This window comes from Anabrus simplex, chromosome 1 (genome assembly GCF_040414725.1).
Source record: "Anabrus simplex isolate iqAnaSimp1 chromosome 1, ASM4041472v1, whole genome shotgun sequence".
NCBI classification, from domain to species: Eukaryota; Metazoa; Arthropoda; class Insecta; order Orthoptera; family Tettigoniidae; genus Anabrus; species Anabrus simplex.
In genome coordinates, this window is record NC_090265.1 from 1,771,276,954 (window position 1) to 1,771,304,870 (window position 27,917).

Consider the following 27,917-nt stretch of genomic DNA (forward strand, 5'->3'; position numbering starts at 1 on the left):
AACTGAGCTATGAGTCGTGTGTGAAAGCAAGAACGGGGCAGAGGCAGAGTTGGAGGGAAGGGGGAGAAGTACAGAGGGAGTAGATATAAGGAGAAGGTGTTTAAGGCGGAGCAGACGGATGATGCGATAAGGGGAAATAACGTGAAAAGGTGTTGTTTACTGCATGTAAGATCGAGCCCTGACCTGAAAACTTCGTATTTTTGTAAACCCTGATGAGAAAGTCGAAAAGAGTGTTGGACTTCTCTGATATGCCATTTAAGTTTAGATAAGGGTTGAAATATTGAATTGATCAAGGTGTATAAAACAGTTTTCAGTTATGTCGAGGAGGGAGCTATTGCTTAATGTCTCTAAGATTTCTGTATCTTGATCTATGTTAGTGAAGCTATGTTTTGAATCATGCATGTGTTGCCCCACCGCCGAGAATCTATTATACTTTATTGTGTTGACATGTTCCAAATACCTAATTTTGAAGCTATTTATGGCCTATGTAAGAAGAAATGCAGTTATTACATTTTAATCTGTAAACGCCTGATCTTGAAGAAACTTTAGTTCTATTTACTGAGGTGGAGTTGTGTATCACTTCCATGTTCCTGTTGTTAATTCGAAAAAAACCTTAGTATTGTTTTTCTTAAAAATGTTTGTGATTCCATAGGCGTCTTTATTGAAAGTAAAAGTGGAAAAAGTGAAAAGATTGGATTTTTCTTTTAATGTCCTCTTAGGGATGATGTTCAAATTTATTGATTATTCTTTCTATAAAAAAGTTGCTGTAGCCATTAAACCTAACAATGGCGCAGATAATATTCAATTCTTTATTGAAGTTTTCTTTGGACATTGGTATTTTAAAAGCACGATCGACCATACAGTTTTAAGTGGCACGTGTGTTTGTGGGTGTGAGGAGTCTTGGTGGATGGTAGTTGCTGTTTGTGTGGGTTTTCTGTACATCTTATATGATGAGGATGGAAGTCTATTTATCGTCAGTTCCAAGAAATTAATTGTTTTATTGGTTTCAGATTCAAGGGTAAATTTAATATGGGGAGGGTGTGTGTGTGTGTGTGTGTGTGTGTGTGTGTGTGTGTGTGTGTGTGTGTGTGTCTCAATATTGTTCAGATTAGGGAGGGTGGAAGGTGCATTAGCGGTTTGGTTGTCAATAATTACCAGGGTGTCATCGACATACCTAGCCGAAATAGCACATTTGCGAAAATGTTGTTGTTAATTTTAGTGTGTTCCAAAAAATCTAAATAGACTGCCAAGCCATCCTGTTAATATACTGTATAATACTGTTGAACATGAAGAAATTGTTATTGATTACCAATTTTAGAGCAGACAAAAAATTTTGAATCTCTGGTTTGCTTAGACGACTGTATTTGTTTAAGTTTTTTTTTTTTTTTTTTCAATGATAGGGAATAGTTTTTATGTCTTAATACTGGGATACATATTAACGATGTTATAGGAGTGAAGGGAATGGTTAGGTAGAATTTTAAAGATATTTCTGGATATTGAATTTTCACGATCGCATTGTAATCGAAACCACTGTAGAGTGCGTTTAAGTCGCCCGTTGAGGGCCATGTCAATGAATATTGAATTTTCACGACCTTCTGGTACTTCACACAGTCACATGAAGTGAACAACAATCAGCAACAGCTCAACAGTATCCAACGGCAGGACGATACTCACAACAGCAAATATGAACACATGTCCAATTATCCTCACACTCACGATACCTGCTTCAGTCGCTGATTCACGGCAGTCTTTAATCCACAGAAGTACACACACATAGTACTCTTAAGGCAGTAAACAGTCTTCTATCCTGTACACCATCTACCAAGCAGCTACTCTCTGGACACTCCGACACCACAACAACAGCAGCTCCTGGTTCAGACCTCTGTAGGACACTGGCAACAGCCAACACCTCTGTCGCCCTCAGCCCAGCCAACGAACCCCAACTCACTGATTTCACCTCAGAGCCCAAATGTCACTCACTCTAACACTGACGCCCACACAGAATCCAACTCCGACTGACTCTCCGGGGCTCGTCTCCCTTTTTATAGCTTGTGTAATTTGATCAAGAAATATTCATGATGTCACTGGAAACAGAACATTCCAGTTGAATCTCAAAGAAACTCGCAGGTAAGATGACCGACGAGAACAATACACGGGAAGGCCGGTCCCACCACACAACAGAGACTTACAATAATTGAAAATCTTCCACCTTTTTGATACTTTTTATTTGCTTTTTAGCAAATTATAAACAGTACATGTTTCGTTCTCACTTGAGAATATCTTCAGCTGTTGTTATGCTTAGGTGAATCGCTAAGTTTCTGAATACATTATTTTCAGGTATATTGTTCCTCTTAAAGACTATTTGAATATAAATTAAATAAAAATGATGTTAAAACAATGTGAGGGTTAATGGGTTGATGAAATGAGACAGGATGAATACATAGTTAGCCTGCTTAAAAACTATATCTATTCATTGGAATAGTTGTTAAAAGTTCCAACTCTGTTACACTAAAAATATCTATTTGTCTCCCAGTTAAAATTTTTTTTTTTTTTTTAAATGATTGGCTTCTTGACACTGTTCTAATTATTGCTGAATGTTCATTTCTTTCACTCCTTCCAGGTAGACTGTTATTTATTTTGAGCTTGCTTAATGTGCCCTAAATTGAGTCGAATGCGGAACTTTGAAGCTGATTGCCGGTCACTGTTTGAGAGGGGAGCTTAGTCTCAATTTCTTACTGTTGTTAGAGTCCAATTCTACCGTAACCCTGGAGCGGGAACGTTTGAAGCTGCTTTACGCCTAGTATAATAATATAATAATATAATATAATATTATATTGGCGTAGGGATGTGGCGACCCCATCGCCCAGTGGGAAACCACTGCAATCAGCTACCCGAGTATTGGCGGGAAAACCATAACATATGCGGAGTATGGAGGAAATGCCTACTTCCAGTCCTGAACAACTAGGATGAACTTGTAGCACTTCATTCATCACCAATTCATACTTCATTAATCACCTTTCCAGATCACATCTGGAATTGTAAAGCCTGACCTTGGTCAGAAATGTTTCGATCGAAAGATCAGACAATCAATGATGATGAGTTTTCTAATGAATAAATCCACCGGTGTGGACAAACAACAACAAGGATCTGCACAAAGACACCACTCGGAATCGGTGGGGTGTCAAGTAGAAGACCTAGGCGAATCGGAGCGCCTGGAAGCCCAACAGACAATCGACAGACAGCTGACAGACAGTGGACTAACCCAACAATGTAAGAAGAGACTTAAGTTCAACAAATCAGGAAAATTTTCATACTTTGCAACATTAAACATTAATTCACTAAGTAAGGTGGGCAAGTTGAAACATTTAACTGATGTGATGGACCAACATAGGATTTTAATAATGGCTTTACAAGAACTTAGGAACACAGACCAGGACCCAATTGAATCAGGAGGTTATCGTCTCTACAAAGGACCTCCAGGAGAAAGAGTAATGAAGAATGTCCCTCAATTTGGTGTAGGTTTTCTTGTTCATAGTAGCATAATAGAATCAATTGAAGAATTTTCTTCAAAATCTTCGAGGATGGCACTTCTAACAATTAAAGTAGGGAATAAAACTTATACTTTAATAAATGTCCATGCACCAACAAATGACAAAAACAATAAAGATAGAGAAGGAGTTGAAAACTTTTGGGAGGAACTTGATTACATATTAGCGAAGATCCCTGATGAGCATATAAAAATCTTACTTGGAGATTTCAATGCTAAAATAGGCAGAGAAAAGAAGTATCGCACAGTTGTAGGAAAATGGCCAGCTCATAAATTAACGAACAAAAATGGCCAAAGATTAATTGAACTTTGTGCAGATCATAGACTCGTTTTGGAAACCACCAGATTCATGAGGCGACCACATAAACTTATGACATGGAAATGCCCTAACGTAAAATTGGGAGAGTTTCAGATTGATCATGTTGCCATGGATAAAGATTATCATAAAGAAATTTATAATGTCAGAGTCCTCCGTGGGGTAGACATTGACTCGGATCATTATATCTCAAAAATAAAAATCAAGTTAACACTAAAAAGGAAACACAAACATAATCATCTCAAAGCAAGGAGAAATTATGATCCCAGTTACTTAATAAATAATAAAATATATTTAGAGAGATCCAAAACACCTTTAAATGACAAATTAGAGACAATGATCAACAAACTTAAAACCATAGCTGAAGAAATTGCCCCAATCAAAAGGAGAAAGAAACATGCGTGGTGGAACGAGGAATGTGACAAAGCAATTCAAGCAAGACACAAGGCATGGATAAATGATCAACAGAGGAAAACGGAAAAATCTCGAGAAGAACTAATTAATGCCAGAAGACAAACAGCTAAAGAAATTAGGACAATTAAAAGGAATTATCAAAAGGAAATGCTTAGCACTATAGAAGAATCATTCAATCAGCATAAAACAAGAGACTATTACAAAACATTCAAGCAATATCAATCTAAATTTACCCCTCCCACACTTATGTTAAGAAATAAAAATGGTAAAATGGCACACAATAATCAGGATAATGCTAACATTCTTGCAGAATACTTTAAAGAGTTACTTAATTGTGAGGATCCTGTGGAACATTTAGAATTTGATCCTAACCCAAAAAATAAAACTCCATTACAAAAGATTATACCACCAGTTTACAATGAAGTGAAAACGGCAATTAATGCACTTAAAAACTACAAAGCAGCAGGAGAGAATCAAATAGTAGCAGAAATATGGAAGAATGCTAATGATCAGACTATTCAAAACCTACATAAATACATCATTGATATTTGGAACACGGAGAAGCTTCCTGAGGAATGGAATACAGCGATAATCCACCCGCTGCACAAGAAAGGTGATCGCTCCGATCCAAATAATTATCGGGGGATATCCTTACTTGATATTACATACAAGATTTTATCCAAGATTATATACACAAGAATCCAAGAACAACTCGACCAAGAACTTGGAGAATATCAGGGAGGATTTCGACCAGGTAGAAGCTGTCCAGATCAAATCATTAGTTTAAAATGGATAATGAAGCACCAAAGAGTTCGAAGTAAGGGTCTGGTCATCACGTTTGTAGATTTTAAAAAAGCATACGACAGTATTCATCGTGACTCATTATTAAAAAGCCTTAAAGAATTTGGCTTACATCAAAAACTTGTTAACCTCATTAATATGACTTTTAAAAATACGAAGGCAAAAGTTAAATTTAGAGGTGAATTATCAGAATCATTCACTATAAGAACTGGACTTCGACAAGGAGACGGACTTTCACCATTGTTATTTAATTGTGCATTGGAGAAGGTTATGCGTGAATGGAACAAGAAATGCCAACCAACTATCAAGATCGGTAGAAATATTAAACTCAACTGCCTTGCTTTTGCGGACGATTTAGCATTACTTGCAAATACAATAGAAGAGGCTAAATTTCAAATTGAACAACTAGAAATTATAGCTAAAAAAATGGGATTACAAATTTCATTTGAAAAAACAGAAATGATGCCAACTTTTAAAGTTGATTTACCAGTTATTCAGCTGAACAGTAATAAAGAGATTAAAATTGTTCAGAAATTCAAATATCTTGGGGAAATAATAACATGGAACACAAATGAAAAAGAAGCAATAGAACACAGAACAACTAAATTTAAACAAGCACAAAGACTTACCTGGCCAACCTATAAAAAAAAATCTCTTTCGATAAACGCTAAGCTGAAACACTATAATTCCATAGTTAAACCAGAGGCAACCTATGCTAGTGAAACTTTATTCAAATTAAATGTAAAATCTACAACAGACAAATTACAGAAAACTGAGAGAAGAATTCTTAGAACAATTATTAATAAAAAACACCAAGTTGATGGACAGTCGAGATTGTTGCCTAACAACATTGTCTATCGTGAATGTGAATCAATAATATCTACAATGCGTAAAAGAAGAATTTCCTTTTTCTGTCACATATCAAGATTAGCAGACACCAGGATATTGAAACAACTATTCGATTACTTTTTGAAGAATAAAATCAATAATAATTGGTTCAAAGAAGTTCAGGACGATTTGGAAGAATTGGGTATAACTCGGCAACAAATCAAAGACAGAAAAGAGAAGAGGATTTTGAAGAACAAAAGCATAAGTCTCAAACTAAAAGCAGTTGAACGGAAACAATATACTATATCGGACACACAAAGGGCTTCCAGGTCGGAGAGGATGAAAAAGTTCTGGGAGAAGGAGAAGAAGAAATTAACTCAAATGTATTGATTTCAGTGCTCCAATGTGGGCGTAAAATATGTAAATAAATAATAATATTATATATATATATATATATATATATACATACATTATCATTATAGACTTATGCCCTTCAGCATTCAGTCTGCAAGCCTCTGTGAATTTACTAAACGTCGCTACAATCCTCGATTTGCAAGCAGTGTTGTGGCCTCATTTAGTTCTATACCTCTTATCTTTAAATCGTTAGAAACCGAGTCTAACCATCGTCGTCTTGGTCTACCTCTACTTCTCTTACCCTCCATAGCAGAGTCCATTATTCTCCTAGGTAACCTATCCTCCTCCATTCGCCTCACATGACCCCACCACCGAAGCCGGTTTATGCGTACAGCTTCATCCATCGACTTCATTCCTAAATTAGCCTTTATCTCCTCATTCCAAGTACCATCCTGCCATTGTTCCCACCTGTTTGTACCAGCAATCATTCTTGCTACTTTCACGTCTGTTACTTCTAAATTATGAATAAGATAGCCTGAGTCCACCCAGTTGAAAACAGACCGATGTAAAGATAGTTTCATCTGGGAGCTGACTTCCTTCTTACAGAATACTGTTGATCGCAACTGCGAGCTCACTGCATTAGCTTTACGACACCTTGATTCAATTTCACTTGCTATATTACCATCCTGGGAGAACACACAACCTAAATACTTGAAATTATCGACCTGTTCTAGCTCTGTATCACCAATCTGACATTCAATTCTGTTGAATTTCCTACCTACTGACAACAATTTAGTCAAAAAGGAAACTCTTTCAAGATTAAAAATATTGTGTCCAGCTATTCAATACAAATATATATTTTTAATGGTTAAATTCTACATGAATTAAACACACCAGTTAGGGACATGTTTCACCCTAGTTATGGGCATCTTCAGCCTATATTAAACTTGAGGTCAAGGATTAAAACTATAACATTGGAACTTATGGTAAACTAACTTAATCTAAATACAATTGTCTTATGCTATTTACATACTTTACAATATGTACAATAAGTGCATTAACTTTGCCAGAATTTATAAACAATGAATTAACTTATTTTATTATGACTAGACTTCCAATTGTGGATTGGATTGATCACAACGTGAATTAGGGTTTCTCAAAACGTATTGAATAGAATTTATCACTGCGTGAGTTGGGGTTTCTTCAGCTGATATGGTCGCCCGAGTCGTAAGAATTTTAACAATACCGGAATCTTGGTTAAAGTTATTCATGTTAGGTTTTGAAACAGTTTGAATATTCCTTTAGAAAGAAGCATGGTTATGTTTTAAGATTAAAGCGTGTAAGTAGGATACATATTGTTGATTTCATTCATTGCTTATCAGATAAAAATATTTGGAAAATTCCGTCATTCTTGTTGATAAACTTCCCATTGGTGCATATTCAATCTGGGAGGAATACGAGTTGTCTGTAACTGGATAAGAGAAAAAACGGGGAATTAGAATGATGAATGTGGAACCCAATACAGTAATAAATGTAGAGCGAGTGTTTATCGTATGAATTTACTTGTCTTGTCGACGTTAGCTGGGACCAATTGTTCCGGTTGTGTCTGAACGGCTAAGCTTGCTGCTCCTAGTGTAGTATTGATGCTGTAGCGGAGGGGTGGAGCGTGAGTTTCAAATCCTGCGTCTGTATTGCTTGAGAGGCGTTACTTGAATTGAACTGGGTGGGTCTGGCATTACGTGTGGCTATTGGAGCGCATGCGTTCTGTGTTTTAAACATACTGGGAACTTTATTCTGATGTACGGCCTGGATTAACCTCATAGTTGTTTCATATAACGGATTTTCGTTATCGATGACATCGTTAAGATTATTAATATTGTTATAAGTTTGATCCAAATGAATGTACAAGTTTTCCGTTTCGTTCAATAATTTCCCTTTGCTTAGGCTTTTAATGACCGTCAAATCATTTTCTATAGAGGTGAACTTATGGCCGGTTTCAGTCATATGCTGGCTCATGGCCGTATGCTTGGAAGCATTGTAATGTTCCAGATACCTCGTGTAAAAGTTCCTCCCGGTTTGTCCAAAATATGTGAACTCACATTGGGCACATTTTCACCTATGAACATGTTAATATTAACTCTACTCTACTTGAGGAATATGTTCACATTATTATTTACTGTCTTGAAGGCTATGTTGATGCTGTGTTTTTAAAAAATATTAGTGATATGATGGATAGCCAGGCTATTATACGTAAGGGTGGTGTAGCTGTTTGTCTTTGATTTCTCTGGGACTAGGTTGGACGAGAACCTAATTTTGATTTTATTAATTAACCGATTGATAACATTTACTTTAAAAGCCATTGTACCGAGCTAACTGTCTTGTGTAATTTAATTCTGTTTCCAAATTTTTTGGCGAAAGAGGAATTTTTAGTGCCCTATATATTAGACTATGATAGGCAGTTAGTTTTTGGGTCTTAGGATGCAAGGATGAATCTTTAATAGTTATGGGTGAATGAGTAGGTTTCCTAAAAATTTGAAATTCAAAAGTGTTATTCAAACGTGTAATTGTTAAATCTACAAAATTTAAAGAATTGTTGACCTCATCTTCTTTGGTGAATTTGATGTTAGGGTCTATTTCGTTCAGTGACACTAATATATCGTGACTGTTAGTAATGTCCTTATTGATGATTACGAAAGTATCGTCAACAAATCTTAGCCACAAACTAATGCCCTTTATTTGTGAAATTTTTGTATGTTCTATATAGTCCATGTAAATATCTGCTAGAATGCCAGAAAGAGGGTCGCCCATAGCTAGGCCTTTCTGCTGATAATATTTACCATTAAAGGAGAAGTAATTATTGTTTAGGACGAAACTCAATATCTTCATGAATTCTTCAATTTCCATTTTACTGAGGCCGCTGTGTTTATTGATGTTGCCATGGATAATTTTAATGGTTTCTTTAGTAGAAATGCTTGGAAACATGTTTGTGACATCGAAAAAACATAAAATGTGGTTGGGTTGCAGTTCAAATTTCTTCAATACTTTAATACTTCAATACTTGAGGCTAATTTTCATACCATACTCATTGCACCTATTTTCAAGTTCCAAGATATTAGACTGCACGCTTTCGGCACAATCTGCCATTAAGACCAAGTCGTCAGCATAGGCCAGACTGCTTACTACATTTCCACCTAACTGAATCCCTCCCGGCCATTTTATACCTTTCAGCAGATGATCCATGTAAACTACGAACAGCAAAGGTGAAAGATTACAGCCTTGTCTAACCCCTGTAAGTACCCTGAACCAAGAACTCATTCTACCATCAATTCTCACTGAAGCCCAATTTTCAACATAAACGCCTTTGGAATTAAAGGTAGATTATTAAAAGCAATCATAGTCCCCCAGTATGGCAAATATCTTTTCCCTCGGTACCCTGTCATATGCTCTCTCTAGATCTACGAAACAAACATAATTGCCTATTCCTCTCGTAGCATTTTTCAGTTACCTGGCGCATACTGAAAATCTGATCCTGACAGCCTCTCTGTGGTCTGAAACCACTCTGGTTTTCATCCAACTTCCTCTCAACGACTGATTGCACCCTCCCTTCCAAGATGTCAGTGAATACTTTGCCTGCTATACTAATCAATCAGAATTTAAAGGGAAATAATACCCTTGGTACCCAGGACAGAGGTGGGGAATGTTGAAAAGGAATGGAAAATATTTAAGGAAGCACTGGTTGGATGTGCAGAAAAGGTGTGTGGTAGAACATCAGGAAATGTGAAAGACAAAGAAACACACTGGTGGAATGATAGGGTAAAGATTAAAGTGAAGGAAAAGAAAATGGCATGGAAAGCATGGAAAACATCTAAGACTGAAGAAAGTAGAAGAAAATATGTGGAGGCAAAGAATTTGGCCAAGAAAGTAGTGGAGGAAGAAAAGAGGAAAAGCTGGGCCTTATTCACACAGAAATTGAGAGATGATACGCAGGGCAGCAAGAAATTACTGTATGGTATTTTAAGAAACAAAAAGAGAGATCAAGTAAACACCAGATTTGTGAAGGATGAAGGTGGCATAATTTTAACAAAGCCAGAAGAAATAAGAAATAGATGGAGAGAGTATTTTCAGAAGCTGCTGAACATAAGAACAGATGACAGTCATTCAATGGATGACCAAGAAAGGCAATTAGTTGACGAAGAAATGGATAAAGAAATTACAATGAATGAAATTGAAACGGCAGTAAGAAAGATGAAGAATGGAAAAACTGCTGGAATAGATGAAATTTCAGTGGAGATGATAAAGGCAGCTGGAGCTGTAGGCCTGCAGTGGACATATCGGGTTCTCAGGAATGTCTGGGAGAATAAGGAGGTCCCTGAGGATTGGCAAAAAGGAATAATCATCCCAATTTTCAAGAAAGGTGATAAGAAAGTTTTGAAGAACTACAGGGGAATTACTCTAATATCCCATGTTGCTAAGATAATGGAAAGGATACTGGAAAGTAGAATAAGGGTGAGGGCTGAGAAGCAGATACAGGAAAATCAGTTTGGTTTCAGAAGTGGAAGGTCAACAATACAGCCCATTTTCATTATGAGACAACTAATGGAAAAGCATTGGGAGTACGGGAATGATATGGTGATGACATTCATTGATATTGAAAAGGCGTATGACAGTGTCCCTAGGACGAAAGTTTGGGACAGTCTGGTGCAAAAAGGAATTGGACAGGGATTAATAAAAATGATCATGGCATTGTATAAGGAATGTTGGAGTTGCGTGCAAACACAAGTTGGCAGGACAAGTTGGTTCAAAATAACTAGTGGGCTGAGACAGGGAAGTGTTCTATCACCAATCCTGTTTACAATAGTAATGGATGACATCATGAGAACAGCAAAAGCAGCATCTGGAGGAAGAGAAATGAACATGATGTTATTTGCAGATGATATTGTGATTTGGGGAGAAGATGACAGGAAGGTTCAAGAACAATTGAATGTGGTGAATGGGAAGATTGAAGAATGTGGATTGAAAATAAGTGTAGAAAAAAGTAAAACTCTTGTTATGACTAGAGGGGAGAAAGAAGGGAAAGGTCAGATTAGACTTGCAGACAAGCCTCTGGAAGTAGTGGAAACGTTTAAATACCTGGGGAGTGAATTAATGGAGAATACTCGACTGGATGCTGAGATTAGTAAAAGGATATAAGCTGGAAGTTGTTTCTATCATAGTGTAAGAAATATGTTATGGGGCAAAGATGTGCCAATGGAAGCAAAGGATACTATGTACAAGATGTATTACGTACCCATAATAACGTACGGAGCAGAAACTTGGACAATGACAAAGAAGGATGAGAGTCGAATACAGGCACCCGAAATGAAATTCTTGAGGAGTATGATACAGAAGAGTAAACGAGACAAAATAACATACATACATACATACATTATCATTATAGACTGTTATGCCTTTCAGCGTTCAGTCTGCAAGCCTCTGAGAATTTACTAAACGTCGCCACAATCCTCGATTTGCAACTAGTGTTGTGGCCTCATTTAGTTCTATACCTCTTATCCTTAAATCGTTAGAAACCGAGTCTAACCATCGTCGTCTTGATCTGCCTCTGCTTCTCTTACCCTCCATAACAGAGTCCATTATTCTCCTAGGTAACCTATCCTCCTCCATTCGTCTCACATGACCCCACCATCGAAGCCGGTTTATGCGTACAGCTTCATCCATCGACTTCATTCCTAAATTAGCCTTTATCTCCTCATTCCGAGTGCCCTCCTGCCATTGTTCCCACCTGTTTGTACCAGCAATCATTCTTCCTACTTTCATGTCTGTTACTTCTAACTTATGAATAAGATATCCTGAGTCCACCCAGCTTTCGCTCCCGTAAAGCAAAGTTGGTCTGAAAACAGACCGATGTAAAGATAGTTTCGTCTGGGAGCTGACTTCCTTCATACAGAATACTGCTGATCGCAACTGCGAGCTCACTGAATTAGCTTTACTACACCTTGATTCAATCTCACTTACTATATTACCATCCTGGGAGAACACACAACCTAAATACTTGAAATTATCGACCTGTTCTAGCTTTGTATCACCAATCTGACATTCAATTCTGTTGAATTTCTTACCTACTGACATCAATTTAGTCTTTGAGAGGCTAATTTTCATACCATACTCATTGCACCTATTTTCAAGTTCCAAGATATTAGACTGCACGCTTTCGGCACAGTCTGCCATTAAAACCAAGTCGTCAGCATAGGCCAAACTGCTTACTACATTTCCACCTAACTGAATCCCTCCCGGCCATTTTATACCTTTCAGCAGATGATCCATGTAAACTATGAACAGCAAAGGTGAAAGATTACAGCCTTGTCTAACACCTGTAAGTACCCTGAACCAAGAACTCATTCTACCATCAATTCTCACTGAAGCCCAATTGTCAACATAAATGCTTTTGATTGATTTTAATAATCTACCTTTAATTCCATAGTCCCCCAGTATGGCAAACATCTTTTCCCTCGGTACCCTGTCATATGCTTTCTCTAGATCTACGAAACAAACACAACTGCCTATTCCTCTCGTAGCATTTTTCAATTACCTGGCGCATACTGAAAATCTGATCCTGACAGCCTCTCTGTGGTCTGAAACCACACTGGTTTTCATCCAACTTCCTCTCAACGACTGATCGCACCCTCCCTTCCAAAATGCCAGTGAATACTTTGCCTGGTATACTAATCAATCAAATACCTCGATAGTTGTTGCAATCCTTCCTGTTCCCTTGCTTATAGATAGGTGCAATTACTGCTTTACTCCTATCTGAAGGTACCTTACCAACACTCCACGCTAATTTTACTACTCTATGAAGCCATTTCATCCCTGCCTTCCCATTATACTTCACCATTTCAGGTCTAATTTCATCTATTCCTGCTGCCTTATGACAATGGAGTTTATTTACTATCCTTTCCACTTCCTCAAGCATAATTTCACCAACATCATTTTCCTCCTCCCCATGAGCTTGGCTGTTTGCAACACCACCATGATGATTTCCTTTTACACTGAGAAGATGTTCAAAATATTCCCTCCACCTCTCCAGTGATTCCCTGGGGTCTATTATGAGTTCACCTGAATTACTCAAAACACTGTTCATTTCCTTTTTCCCTCCCTTTCTAAGATTTTTTATTACTGTCCAGAAAGGTTTCCCTGCTGCTTGACCTAGCCTTTCCAGGTTATTACCAAAATTTTCCCATGACTTCTTTTTGGATTCAACAACTATTTGTTTCGCTCTGTTTCTTTCATCTACGTACCAATCCCTGTCTGCCTCGGCCCTTGTTTGGAGCCATTTCTGATAAGCCTTCTTTTTACGTTTACAGGCTGCTCTCACTTCATCATTCCACCAAGATGTTCGCCTTTTCCCATCTTTACACACAGTTGTTCCTAGGCATTCCCTTGCTGTTTCTACTACAGCATCCCTGTATGCCACCCATTCACTTTCTGTATCCTGAACCTGCTGTCTACTGTTCGAAACTTCTCACTAATCATATCCATGTACTTCTGTCTAATTTCCTCGCCCTGAAGATTTTCTACCCTTATTCGTTTATAGACAGATTTCACTTTCTCTACCCTAGGCCTAGAGATACTACAGATCAGATAGTGGTCTGTATCATCGAAAAATCCGTGGAAAGCTCGTACATTCCTAACAGATTTCCTGAATTCGAAGTCTGTTAAGATATAATCTATTATGGATCTGGTACCCCTAGCCTCCCATGTGTAGCGGTGAATAGCCTTATGCTTGAAGAATGTATTCGTAATAGCTAAACCCATACCAGCACAGAAGTCCAGCAAACGCTTCCCATTCCCATTAGCTTCCATATCTTCCCCACATTTACCAATCACCCTTTCGTATCCTTCAGTTCTATTCCCAACTCTCGCATTGAAATCGCCCATTAGCACTATTCTATCCTTGCTGTTGACCCTGACCATGATGTCACTCAATGCTTCATAAAACTTGTCAACTTCATCCTCATCTGCACTCTCACATGGTGAATACACGGACACAATTCTTGTCTTAATTCCTCCCACTGACAAATCTACCCACATCATTCGCTCATTTACGTGCCTAACAGAAACTATGTTGCGTGCAATGGTATTCCTGATAAAGAGCCCTACCCCAGATTCTGCCCTTCCCTTTCTAACACCCGTCAAGTACACCTTATAATCTCCTATCTCTTCCTCATTACCTCCCCTTACCCGAATATCACTTACTCCTAGCACATCCAAATGCATCCTCTTTGCTGACTCAGCCAGTTCTACCTTCTTTCTTCCATAATCCCCATTAATATTGATAGCTCCCTATCGAATTCCATTTTGTTCGCCAAGTTGTTTCCAAGGAGTCCCTCGCCTGTCAAATGGGAGTGGGACTCCATTACTCCCATAGGTCCGAGGCTTGCTTAAAGTGTTCTGAGCTCGGTAAATTCATGAAGCAGGATGCTGCCCTACTTGCACATAGTCCAAGTGAGGATCTCTCCTCTAACGGGTTATGGACCACTGGTGAATTGTATAGTCCTAGCCGCCTGTGCACAAGGAGGGCCACGACTCAGAATATGTCCGAGATGCCCACTCCCATTCCATAGCAACTGGTATCCCGACTCTCAGGACCACTTACTAGGCCACTCAGCCGTTGCCCATGGTTCACGAACTAGGACGTGACTACAGTAACCCACAAACATGAACCATTAATATAATATATAATATAATAATATATAATAATTATATGTATTCAGAAACTTAGCGATTCGCCTAAGCTTAACAACAGCTTAAGATGTTCTCAAGTGAGAACGAAACATGTACCGTTTATAATTAATAATTTGCTAAAAAGCAAATAAAAAGTATCAAAAAGGTGGAAGATTTTCAATTACTGTAAGTCTCTGCGATTAGAATTTGATACGGAAAATGAAGCTGATTACTTGCAACCCACCCCACAAGCCGGCTGGGAGATTCCAGTTAGTCTGAGTCACCAGCCCCTTACTGGAAATACCTAAATGAGCTACCACGAGGCTGACACGTAACAGTATATAAAATGTATAAGCCATTAAAGTCACAAATAGTAGACATAGCTAAGAGTCAAGACACTTTGATCCAAAAAACAGCTAAGTGCTATAAACCATTTCATTCGTACTAAAGATAAGTTATTGCAAGCAAATTCACTCTTGTCACACACAGCTTCTCATAAATTAGTGTGTATTTTACACTAAAAAATGGTATCCTTGACAACAGGGATTCCTTTATCTCTTTCTCCATTCAATATTCAATTTTTGATGTAAGAAATTTATTTTATTTATTATTTTTTTTTTTTTTTTTTAGAATTACAACAGGTTTCCATGTTTCTAGTTCATCTTTATGCCACATGCATTCTTTGCCGAGAAGTGCCACATCTTGAAACATTTAAGTTCTTTGTTGTTCTCGAGGAGTTGGCAGCAGTCTTAATATCAATAAAATTTCCTTCATTCATTTAAATTATTCAAAATTTTTCTCTTGTGTAGCAGATCTGAGTACATCGTGAAACCTAAAGGAACAAGTGCCTTCTTTGCTCGGCTTTTTCCTCTTCAGTATCAGAGAGATGTCCTTGGCACACGGCAAGAAACCGTTGCCAGACACTACAAACTTCCGTTCATTTGCTTAACAAAAGGAAAATCATTTCATTTTTATTTTGTGCTACGCAGTTGTCAATCCATGCTATTAGGAGACTCTTAATGAATGCTGTTAAGTACATGTAGTAGACAAGACACTTGCATTGTCTCTGCGATCTGCATTAACTTCATGCCACAGGCACACAAGCCTTATTAAAACCAAACTCATGGATACAAAATTTATAACAGGACATGTATCATTTTTAAAATATGCCAGAATGAACAAGTGATGGGACAAATAACACTTTAAGTCTTTGCACACTATACTTGTGTTGCTGCCAGGCATACAAGATTCCATACATTCACCTTCGGGAGTTCCATAGCCTTTTCAGATTTCCCTTTAGCTGGCGTACAGGTAAAAAGGTTGTTTTTTTTTTTTGCTAGGGGCTTTACGTCGCACCGACACAGATAGGTCTTGTGGCGACGATGGGATAGGAAAGGCCTAGGAGTTGGAAGGAAGCGGCCGTGGCCTTAATTAAGGTACAGCCCCGGCATTTGCCTGGTGTGAAAATGGGAAACCACGGAAAACCATCTTCAGGGCTGCCGATAGTGGGATTCGAACCTACTATCTCCCGGATGCAAGCTCACAGCCGCACGCCTCTACGCGCACGGCCAACTCGCCCGGTGGTAAAAAGGTTAGAGACATAGAAGAGCTATCTTAAATGGGGAAGCTACAAACTAAAGGAAAGTGTGGCACACAGCCGTTTCTTGGGTGAATTGGCAATGACAGATAAATGGGTCACAAAATTGAAAGAAAACTAACGTATGAAAAAAGGTACTTAGTAGGTTGTCAGGTTACACTTCTTTGCAAGATAAAAAAAATCATAATGATCCATAACCAAATAAGTTAAAAGAACTTTTCATAATCATATATTTTTAAAAAAAGGAAATTCACTCACCTGCCACCCTAATGTGCTGTAAGCGAGGCATCAGCTCACAATCGAAACAGCACATAGTGTCACCTGTAAGGAAACGTGTACCTTTACGCGCCAAATGCTCATTAATCTTTCGAAGATGTGACATGAGACTGTGTGTTTTGGTGTCATCCTTCTTCAATAGCATAAGTTTTAGTTTACTGTATAGGTTCTCAATAAGAGTGGCGACTTCCTTATCCTGTACGAACAGGTTATGGCCACCGGGAACATTTTTCATAATATGCCGCTCAATTTTTTCATTTTCTAGTACTGCCAGTCCATTATCAATTAGGATAGGAGGTGGTGTTGCCTCAAAGTTAGTCCTAAACACAAGACAAAGTAAGGCACCAATTAATAGATATCAACACAGTTTTACTATTTTACTTGCAGTTCAACACTATTGAAATAACAAAAGTTAACAAAATTACAACTTTTAAATAACAGAATTTCTGTATACAGAAAAAAACAAGTTGGAATTCATAACTAAAAAAACATCAGGAACCTGTCTAACTAAGAAGGAAATGTCTGGAACTGAATGGGGAGTATAACAGTATGAAGTGAAAGCCAAAACAATGTTAGCATCACATGAAATCAATATATATAGCTTGAAGGTATTATGCAATATTATGAGAAAAGCACAATACTAATGCATATGTGTTATACAACAAAAGGTAGGTTTCCATCTCATGATTACTAGAAAAAATATTTCATTAAGTCCTTTATTTGCGTGAAATAGTAATTTTTTCTAATAATGCGCTGGTTAGGTCATTGCAGTTAATTGTATTCGTTGGTAGATGGCTCTATGAAAGTTGCCTATGCAGATCTTCCTATGTTAGTCCAACAGGTGGCTCTGTAAAATCTAGTCAGAACATTTTTTTTTTTAAATTTTTTTTTTAAGAAGTTCCAGGAGACTGCAGGAAAACATTTTGTTTATTCAAGTTTAAGCAGAGGTGAAATTGCAATCACTGCTGCATGGACAGGAATTGAGCTTTATTATTACCATATGGTAAGACAATTCACAAAACTTTTGGTTTGCCTGTTCCAGTAATAGAAATTTCAGTTTTTTTGTGTCTAAAATTGAACAACTCAGAATCAGACTTTTACAAAAATCAGCCATCATCATTATTATTATTATTATTATTATTATTATTATTATTATTATTATTATTATTATTATTATTATTATTAAGCTTAGGTGATTCCTGCATTAGCAGTAAATTGCATTGATCACCTATTTAAGGACATGATGAGGTGGGAAAAAGAAATGGGTGGTAGGATTGTTATATTTGGGGAAGATTTTTGCCTGGTTCTTCCTGAGGTATCCAAACGGTGGAAGAGCTCAGGTAATTGAGGCAAAATGATATAATAAGGGTTCCTAATGAATTCATAAGTAACGATTCATTGGTAAGTCAAGTTTTTGGCAATTGTATAGCCTAATTCTTCAACTTACTATAACAGAGCAATTGTAAGTTCCTTCAATGATGACTGTAACAGCATAAATGAAGACTCTTCACCTAGTCCCAGGAAGTTTTACTGAATACAACAGTGTCTATACCCTGTCAGATGGTAATGCTGACACAGATGTTGTAAGCAGCATACCCACAGAATACCTATATTCCATTATTCCATCTGGAATGCCACACCATCATCATCATTAGTCGTTGTGCTCATTACTGAGCGTCGTGACCTCATAACTCCATCATTTCCTTGTTGCAACCTTGACAAGATGTCTCCATCCAGAGCGGTTTTCACATTTCGTTAGTATGACCTGAAGTGGTAGCCCAGTGATCTTCTTCACCTGATCTATCCATCTGCTTGCTGTTCTTCCTCGTGGTCTACTGCCACACCACATGTACGAAAATTGAAAGTTGATGAAATTGTAATGTTTAGCCTATAAGAAACATGCACATGGCCTTTGGTTTAGTAAACGGAGTGCGTATGATAGAGAAATGTATGATAAAATTTTAAAATTAGAAGTCATGCAAGTGCTTCCAAGAATCAGGTAAATTATCTACGTAGGACTGATTTGATGTCCTCTGACAGTAACCTGCCTTTCAAATTTAAAAGGAGGCAGTTCCTGTTATGTCTTGCTTTTGCAATGACCATTAACAAAGTTTTGACAAAATACGTATCGGTATTTACTTATCTCAGTCCATCTGTTTCATGTTTAATCTTTGTTTGCAGCTATTGCTGTGACAGGCCTATAGTATAAGTTACATATCAGAAGAAATCTTGAAGTAAAATGAGTGCTTAAAACAGAAACATTATGCTCTTCTAAATGTCATATTACATAAATACATTATATTTTATATTTTATACCAACTTTATTAAAGAAGAACACACATTTTGTTTAAGACTCCACATCAGACTCTAGACTACTGGGGGGAATACGGACTAGGGAAGTATTGAACATTTTCGTGTCAAGGCATACATCTAATTCTGACGGTTCATTCCGTGTGTTGTGGGGAGATCCCATGCAAGAAATGAGCTGCTGCTTTCACTGGAAGACTGACAAATCTAACGTCAAACTAAGCATATAAATTATATGTGACTGCAACTGGTTGTACAGTATGTTTTAATGTGAGCAGGGCAGATAAACTGGAGAGTCTGTTCTATTATATAAGTTTAACAGAAAGTAATATACAGTAGTATACAAGAGAATAGGAGGTAGTCTCAATGTGTTCCTTACAAGAAGAGGTCTTAAATCCTATTGACTCATAGTTTGCATCAAGTTATTTTCGCATTAAAGGTTTTTCTTCTATGGGAGAAGTAAATTCAAAACACAAAGAAATGGGTCAGTTTGTAATTGACTTAACTGACAGTAATCAACCAGGCATTCATTGTTTTATAGACACATCTCAAGATATAAATGAGAACAGCAATGGTAGTGATAGCTACAGCGATTTTGATTGTGAAACTCATTCTCCGACAACAAGCAATGAGGAAGGACTGAGTCAGACTCCAACATGAATCCCCAGAATCAAGTGATGCAACAAGATCAGCAAAGCTGTGAAGTTTTGGATTAATGAAGGTAACAAGAAGTGGCAGTCATTTACAAATGTTCAAAGGTGCTTCAGCTTGGTTACATTGGAAGGTGTACTTTATGCGTGAAAGAAACAGGTGGAAAAACAGTAGGAAAATTGAACTGGAAGAGAAAAATATGCATATGTTTTCACTTTCAGGAGGCTGGAAAGAAATGTTAGTGATGAAGACTTGCAGTACGCTCTGGAAATTTCACAAGGATTGATTTAAGAAAAAAACAAGAATTAAGAACACAAAGATTACCGTACTGAATTTGTTTCACAATCCCATGTATATGATAATACAGAAATTGACAAAGCAGTGGAGGAATTTGTGAAGACTGAAAGAGGGTGATTTAAAAATTACACTCCCTTCTCAATTTACAACATGGACCAGAGTGGATTATATACCATAATGCCTATGATCAGCACGGGCAGTTACCTGTTGCCAAAATTTTATTGTGTTAAGGAAGCCTCGGCCCAACAGTTTTGAAAAAAGTGGTAAATGTTGATAATATCTGTCACAGCTACAAAATCTGGGAAAATGGGAAAGGGAGAGTTTAGACTGCGGTCTAGAAAAGCCTTCTTCCCGTATTCAGGTTACAGTTGCACTCTGATACTCTACTCCTGGACCACATATACTGACACAGCTCCTTGCCTTCTGGATATTCCACCAGTAAAATCCATCAAGTTACTTCAAATTCCTCCCCGTACCACAGGAAAAACCCAACTCCTGGACAAGTTGTTCTTCCCACAATGGACATATTTATACTGGCGATTGTCACAGCTTACAATGTGTTGTCAAGATACTGATGAACTTTCCCATACACACTATTCTTAAATTACAGTATTTATTCATTCATTTTTCAATTATCTGCATTATTCCAGGACATGATAAAATGTTCCTGGTTTGCTGGGAAATATGTAACAGAGTGATCTGCTGAGTTTGTAATGCCTGTTGAATGCTGCCTGGAAGCGAGAAATAATATATGTGAGGAACAGTTTGGCAACGAAGTGCTTATTCATTGAGCACAGTGTCAAAAAAAAGACTGAACATTTCATCACTACCAGTCATTTTTGCTTTACTTTCATCCCTCAAAAGAGAAGTCTTTATTTAAAAAAAAAAAGACTCCATCTTACCGTCTCAGCTGACTGCAGCAAACTTCATCACCACACGGCTCTCCCACAGGGAAGCTCAGCCATGCTATAAGGATTCCAACTTCGATTCTGGGGTGTTGCAGTGGAAAAGAGTAGCTCATTTTGTCGCATGTGGTCTTCTTATACCATGCAGAATCAACCATCAAAATGAGAGGAGACTTTCGACGAGAGTTTTCTATTCTTAATATACTTTTTTATGACATTAAAATCTCAGTATAATGTTATCCTATAGCCAATTCCAGCTCTTTGGCAAGCAATTATTAATATTTACTAAATTTCTAATTATGTCAGGATGGCATTTCTCATAAACTTAACATTCTGCAATTGAAAGATTCTGAAAGCGACATGTTCGAAAACCTTCTGAACAAATTTTTATATTGTTGGTGAAAATAGGATGGGTGTCTTGAAAAGTAATCAATTGCAGTTCGGTAAACAAGTAAACATTTTTCATATTTCATGAGCAAAATCAAGTCCATTTAACTAAATTCAACCCTGGTAAATATGACAGTTAAATACCCCCGCAAATCATGAAAATAAAAGACAAATTAATACAATAATAATCTTGTCTGTGTCCTTCAAAGTTTTGCCTCATACTTTGTATTTATCCACATTAGGTATAAAATAGTAAAAATTAAGTTCAGTTCAAATCGTACCCGCTTGTTTGTGGTGACATCACATGAGAAGGGCTAGCAGGTATTTAATTTCAGGTTTAGCCAGGGTGTGCAACAGGCTATATATTTAATTACTATACAAAACAAGAAATGTCAAATTTCTCCATTAATATTAGCTGGATTAGAACTGTGAACTGAACGATAAAAGTTGTGCAAAATGTAACTTTGGATCTTTCACATTTTTACTTATGAAGAATAATAACAAAGGTATTACTGATTATTACATTTTTCACAAACTTTCAAACATCTCTGGAAATATTAGTTCTATCTAAAATTTACAGTATCGATAACTAAGTTACAGAAACTACAATCTGATCATTTAATGTCTCACATTTTTACCATCCAGGCTCTGACAGATATTCACGAATTTAACATTTTAGTACTGTGTCCATCTACTTCGAACAATTTCGAAAGCTTTTGATTCTTCAGACCATACTCTGTTGCTCCATAAACTCTCCGAACGATTTAATATACATGGTAGTCTTCTGACCCTTCTTGCTGGCTTCCTACATAACCGTTGGCAGAGAGTGGTAATATCAGGCACTTCATCGTCATGGTTACCAGTCACCTCCGGTGTCCCACAAGGCAGTACTCTTGGCCCCTTGCTGTTTTCTTTGTTTATGGATGATCTGCCGTCCGAACTCACAGCGAATACCCTACTCTTTGCTGACAACTGCAAGATATTTAGGGAGATCAGGAATACAGCAGATGCAGCTCTGCTACAGTCCTCACTTAATGCCCTCTCGAACTGGTGCCATACTTGGAAACTTATCCCCAATCCACAAAAATGCAGCCACATGACCACAACACTATGTAAATCTCCTCTACCGACATCGTATTACCTATTCGACAAGCCCATCACCGTAGTTACGCAACAGCGTGACCTAGGTGTAATATTTGATACAAAATTACAAATTTCATGTTTTTGGTCCGTATTGAACAATATATAAGTAATAATAATAATAACTTAAATGTTTCCACCTTTTCAATACAATATATTCACAAATTTACAAAATTATACGGTACTAGTTTCGACCCATCTAGGGGTCATCATCAGCCGTATTGAAGCAAAGATCATTTGTGGCGAAATCCTAAGACAATATTATTTTAAAGAATAACAAGTGACATGAGATGTTATGGTAATAGTTAATAATACAAGGAATATACATAATAAGAGGTTTTTAAACCTCTTATTATGTATATTCCTTGTATTATTAACTATTACCATAACATCTCATGTCACTTGTTATTCTTTAAAATAATATTGTCTTAGGATTTCGCCACAAATGATCTTTGCTTCAATACGGCTGATGATGACCCCTAGATGGGTCGAAACTAGTACCGTATAATTTTGTAAATTTGTGAATATATTGTATTGAAAAGGTGGAAACATTTAAGTTATTATTATTATTACAAAATTACAATATAAGACCCACATAGAAACATATACAACCAAGGCTATGAAATTACTAGGCATTCTCTATCGCTTCACAGAAATTTCTGACCCCATTGCTCTTCGTCACTTCTTCCTCACGATCATTCAACCTCTCTTTAACTACTGCTCTCCGATTTGGACAACAGCCGCCCCCTCCAATACTAAGCAGTTAGACAGAGCAGTGTCCTTTGCTGCAATTGTAAGGAACAGAAACCCCAAGCTCAGAAATCTGTCTACGCAGCAGGTATTAATGGCAATTAATATGTCACCGCTGCACATCAGACAGGTAGCTGACCTGAGTTTCCTCCACGGGATCTTAAATGGACATTACCGCTCAGAACATCTTGTCTCACTCTTCTCTCTCCGTGTTCCTTCCCGCTCCACTAGAACCAAAGGCCTTCTCCACATTCCCCACACTCAGCACTCAATACTTCAACGATCTTTCCTAATCTGCCTCCCAACACTCTTTAACAATATTAATAGGGGACAAGAGCTTGATATAGCATCAAATAAAAGCATATTTGAGAGGAGTGTAAATAGTCTCTTAGAGATAAGTTGATGTGAAGGGATTATACCGTCATCTTGACCCACGACGACTTGGCTATGAACAGGGACATTCTCACGGTTTTCGATTTGGACAGTTGTTATTAGTAGGCTGTGTACGTGATCTTGTTATATTTTGTTATGTGTGTTATATTTTAATATGAAAGTTTAAGTTTGTTAAAATAAATAAATAAATAAATAAATAAATAAATAAATAAATAAATAAATAAATAAATAAATAAACAAATAAATGTCCCATTCCAGTAGTTCAGGTGTGGTTTTTGAACATCACTGACGTGGAAATATTGTTCAATCATAATGAAACAAAATAAATGGCGATGATGATCTTTTATGTCGTGTGACCTTGCCGCGGTGGGGGGGCTTGCGTGTCCCAATGATGCAGATAGCCGAGCCGCAGGTGCAACCATATCGGATGGGTATCTGTTGAGAGACCAGACTAACGAATGGTTCATCGAAAGGGGGTAGCAGCCTTTCGGTAGTTGCAAGGGCGGCAGTCTAGATGATTGACTGATACGGCCTTGTAATAATACTCAACATGGCTTAGCTGTGTTGATACTGCTACACGGCTGAAAGCAACGGGAAACTACAGCCGTAACTACCTCCCGAGGACATGCAGCTCTCTCTGTATGAATGATGTACTGATGATGGCTTCCTCCCGGGTAAAATATTCCGGAGGTAAACTAGTCCCCCATTCGGATCTCCGGGTGGGGACTACACGAGAGGGGGCGATCATCAGGAAGATGGATACTGACATTCTGCGAGTCGGAGCGTGGAATGTTAGAAGTTTGAATCGTTGTGGTAGGTTAGAGAATCTGAAAAGGGAGATGGATAGACTAAAGTTAGATGTAGTTGGTATAAGTGAAGTACGTTGGCAGGAAGAACAAGATTTTTGGTCAGGCGACTACCGAATTATCAACACGAAATCAAACAGGGGAAATGCAGGAGTTGGTTTAATAATGAATAAGAAAATAGGGCAGCGGATAAGCTACTACGACCAGCATAGTGAAAGAATTATTGTTGTCAAGATAGACACCAAACCAATGCCCACCACAATAGTGCAGGTCTATATGCCTACTAGTTCAGCGGATGATGAAGAAATTGAAAGAATATATGAGGAGATAGAAGATTTAATTCAATATGTAAAAGGTGACGAGAATCTAATTGTGATGGGAGACTGGAATGCAGTGGTAGGCCAAGGAAGAGAAGGTAGTAGAGTAGGAGAATTCGGATTGGGACAAAGGAACGAAAGAGGAAGTCGGCTGGTTGAATTCTGCACTGATCATAATTTAGTCCTTGCCAATACTTGGTTCAAACACCACAAACGACGGCTGTATACGTGGACGAGACCTGGAGACACTGGAAGGTATCAAATAGACTTTATTATGATTAGGCAGAGATTCAGAAACCAGGTGTTGGATTGCAAAACTTTCCCAGGAACAGACGTGGACTCTGACCACAACTTGTTGGTCATGAAATGCCATCTGAAGTTGAAGAAATTGAAGAAAGGAAAGAATGCAAAAAGATGGGATCTAGACAAGTTGAAAGAAAAGAGTGTGAGAGATTGTTTCAAGGAACATGTTGCACAAGGACTAAATGAAAAGGCTGAAGGAAACACAATAGAGGAAGAGTGGAGAGTCATGAAAAATGAAGTCAGTAGGGCGGCTGAAGAAATGTTAGGAAGGAAGAAAAGATCAACTAAGAATCAGTGGATAACTCAGGAGATACTAGACCTGATTGATGAACGACGTAAATACAAGAATTCTAGAAATGAAGAGGGCAGAAAAGAATACAGGCGATTAAAGAATCAAGTGGATAGAAAGTGCAAGGTAGCTAAGGAAGAATGGCTGAAGGAGAAGTGCAAGGATGTCGAAGACTGTATGGTCTTGGGAAAGGTAGATGCTGCATACAGGAAAATCAAGGAAACCTTTGGAGAAAGGAAATCTAAGTGTATGAATATTAAGAGCTCAGATGGAAAGCCACTTCTAAGGAAAGAAGACAAAGCAGAAAGATGGCAGGAACATATCCAACAGTTGTATCAAGGTAACGATGTAGATAAATTGGTTCTGGAACATGAAGAGGCTGTTGATGCTGATGAAATGGGAGACCCAGTTTTGAGGTCAGAGTTTGACAGAGCTGTGAGTGACCTAAATAGGAACAAGGCACCTGGAATTGATGATATTCCCTCTGAACTACTGACTGCCTTAGGAGAAACCAGCATGGTAAGGTTATTTCATTTAGTGTGCAGGATGTATGAGACAGGAGAAGTCCCATCCGATTTTCGGCAGAATGTTGTTATACCTATTCCCAAGAAAGCCGGTGCTGACAGGTGTGAAAACTATCGCACCATTAGTTTAGTATCTCATGCCTGCAAAATTTTAACACGTATTATTTACAGAAGAATGGAAAAACAAGTTGAAGCTGAGTTGGGAGAAGATCAATTTGGCTTCAGGAGAAATGTAGGAACACGTGAAGCAATCCTGACTTTACGTCTGATCTTAGAGGATCGAATCAAGAAGGACAAGCCCACGTACATGGCATTCGTAGATCTAGAAAAGGCATTCGATAATGTTGATTGGAACAAGCTATTTATGATTCTGAGGATGATAGGGATCAGATACCGAGAACGAAGAATTATATACAACCTGTATAAAAATCAGTCTGCAGTGATAAGAATCGAGGGCTTTAAAAAAGAAGCAGCAATCCAGAAAGGAGTGAGGCAAGGCTGCAGTTTGTCCCCTCTCCTTTTCAATGTTTACATAGAACAGGCAGTAAAGGAAATCAAAGAGAAATTTGGAAAGGGAATCACAGTCCAAGGAGAGGAAATCAAAACCTTGAGATTTGCCGATGATATTGTTATTTTATCTGAGACTGCAGAAGATCTCGAGAAGTTGCTGAATGGTATGGATGAAGTCTTGGGTAAGGAGTACAAGATGAAAATAAATAAGTCCAAAACAAAAGTAATGGAGTGCAGTCGAACGAAGGCAGGTGATGTAGGAAATATTAGATTAGGAAACGAAGTCTTAAAGGAAGTAGATGAATATTGTTACTTGGGTAGTAAAGTAACTAACGATGGCAGAAGTAAGGAGGACATAAAATGCAGACTAGCACAAGCAAGGAAGAGCTTTCTTAAGAAAAGAAATTTGCTCACTTCAAACATTGATATCGGAATTAGAAAGATGTTTTTGAAGACTTTCGTGTGGAGCGTGGCATTGTATGGAAGTGAAACATGGACGATAACTAGCTCAGAAAGAAAGAGAATAGAAGCTTTCGAAATGTGGTGTTACAGAAGAATGCTGAAGGTGAGATGGATAGATCGAATCACGAATGAAGAGATACTGAATCGAATTGGTGAGAGGAGATCGATTTGGCTAAATTTGAAGAGAAGAAGAGATAGAATGATAGGACACATCTTAAGACACCCAGGACTTGTTCAGTTGGTTTTTGAAGGAAGTGTAGGTGGTAAGAACGGTAGGGGTAGACCAAGGTATGAATATGACAAACAGATTAGAGCAGATGTAGGATGCAATAGTTACGTAGAAATGAAAAGGTTAGCACAGGATAGGGTGGCATGGAGGGCTGCATCAAACCAGTCTATGGACTGATGACTCAAACACACAACACAAAATTTATTAAGGTGCAAAAGTGCGTGTTCATCAGCTCTTTTCGAAGTTCGCCCCTGTAGCGTAATGGTTAGTGTTATTAGCTACCCTGATCGCAGGCTAGGTTTGATTCCCGGTAATGCCAGCGATTTAAGAATGCCAGGAGGTCCGGTATGTGTTTAATAAGCTACATGCCGCTCACCTCCATTGGGAGTGTGCCTGAAAACATCTGCACCAACCCAGATGAGTACACAAGTTTATTTAGCTCATATTGATCAGGAAGATAATGAAGAAGATACTTTAAATCATAAGGAAAACCTGAAGGAGAGAAAGGAGTAATGAAAGAAGGGGAGAATGAAAGACACCCTTTACTTCAGCTATCATTGACTCTAAAGAAATCAAAATATGACGGCCAACAACAGTTAAACTTATTTAGACCACACAGATCATCTGATCTTATGCCCCTGGATTTTTTTCTGTGGGGCCATGTAAAACAACTGGTGTACGTACAGGAGCCAAGTAATCCAGGTCACCTTCAACAGCTCTTCATCGAGGTATGCCAACATGTTATGCCGGAGATGTTGCGACCTGTCAGACTGTCCTTAGAACATCACCATCTCTG

At 37.9% G+C, this 27,917-nt stretch overlaps 1 protein-coding gene across 2 annotated transcripts in view; it reads right to left on the reverse strand.

The window, feature by feature from the left end:
- Clic (chloride intracellular channel protein 5) overlaps positions 1 to 27,917 on the reverse strand; it is a 357,007-nt gene that overhangs the window by 40,735 nt on the left and 288,355 nt on the right. For both annotated transcript variants that reach the window (XM_067138611.2, XM_067138610.2), the window contains exon 3: positions 16,834 to 17,171. In XM_067138611.2, the coding sequence (XP_066994712.1) occupies positions 16,834 to 17,171 (338 nt within the window). The remainder of the gene's footprint in view (positions 1 to 16,833; positions 17,172 to 27,917) is intronic.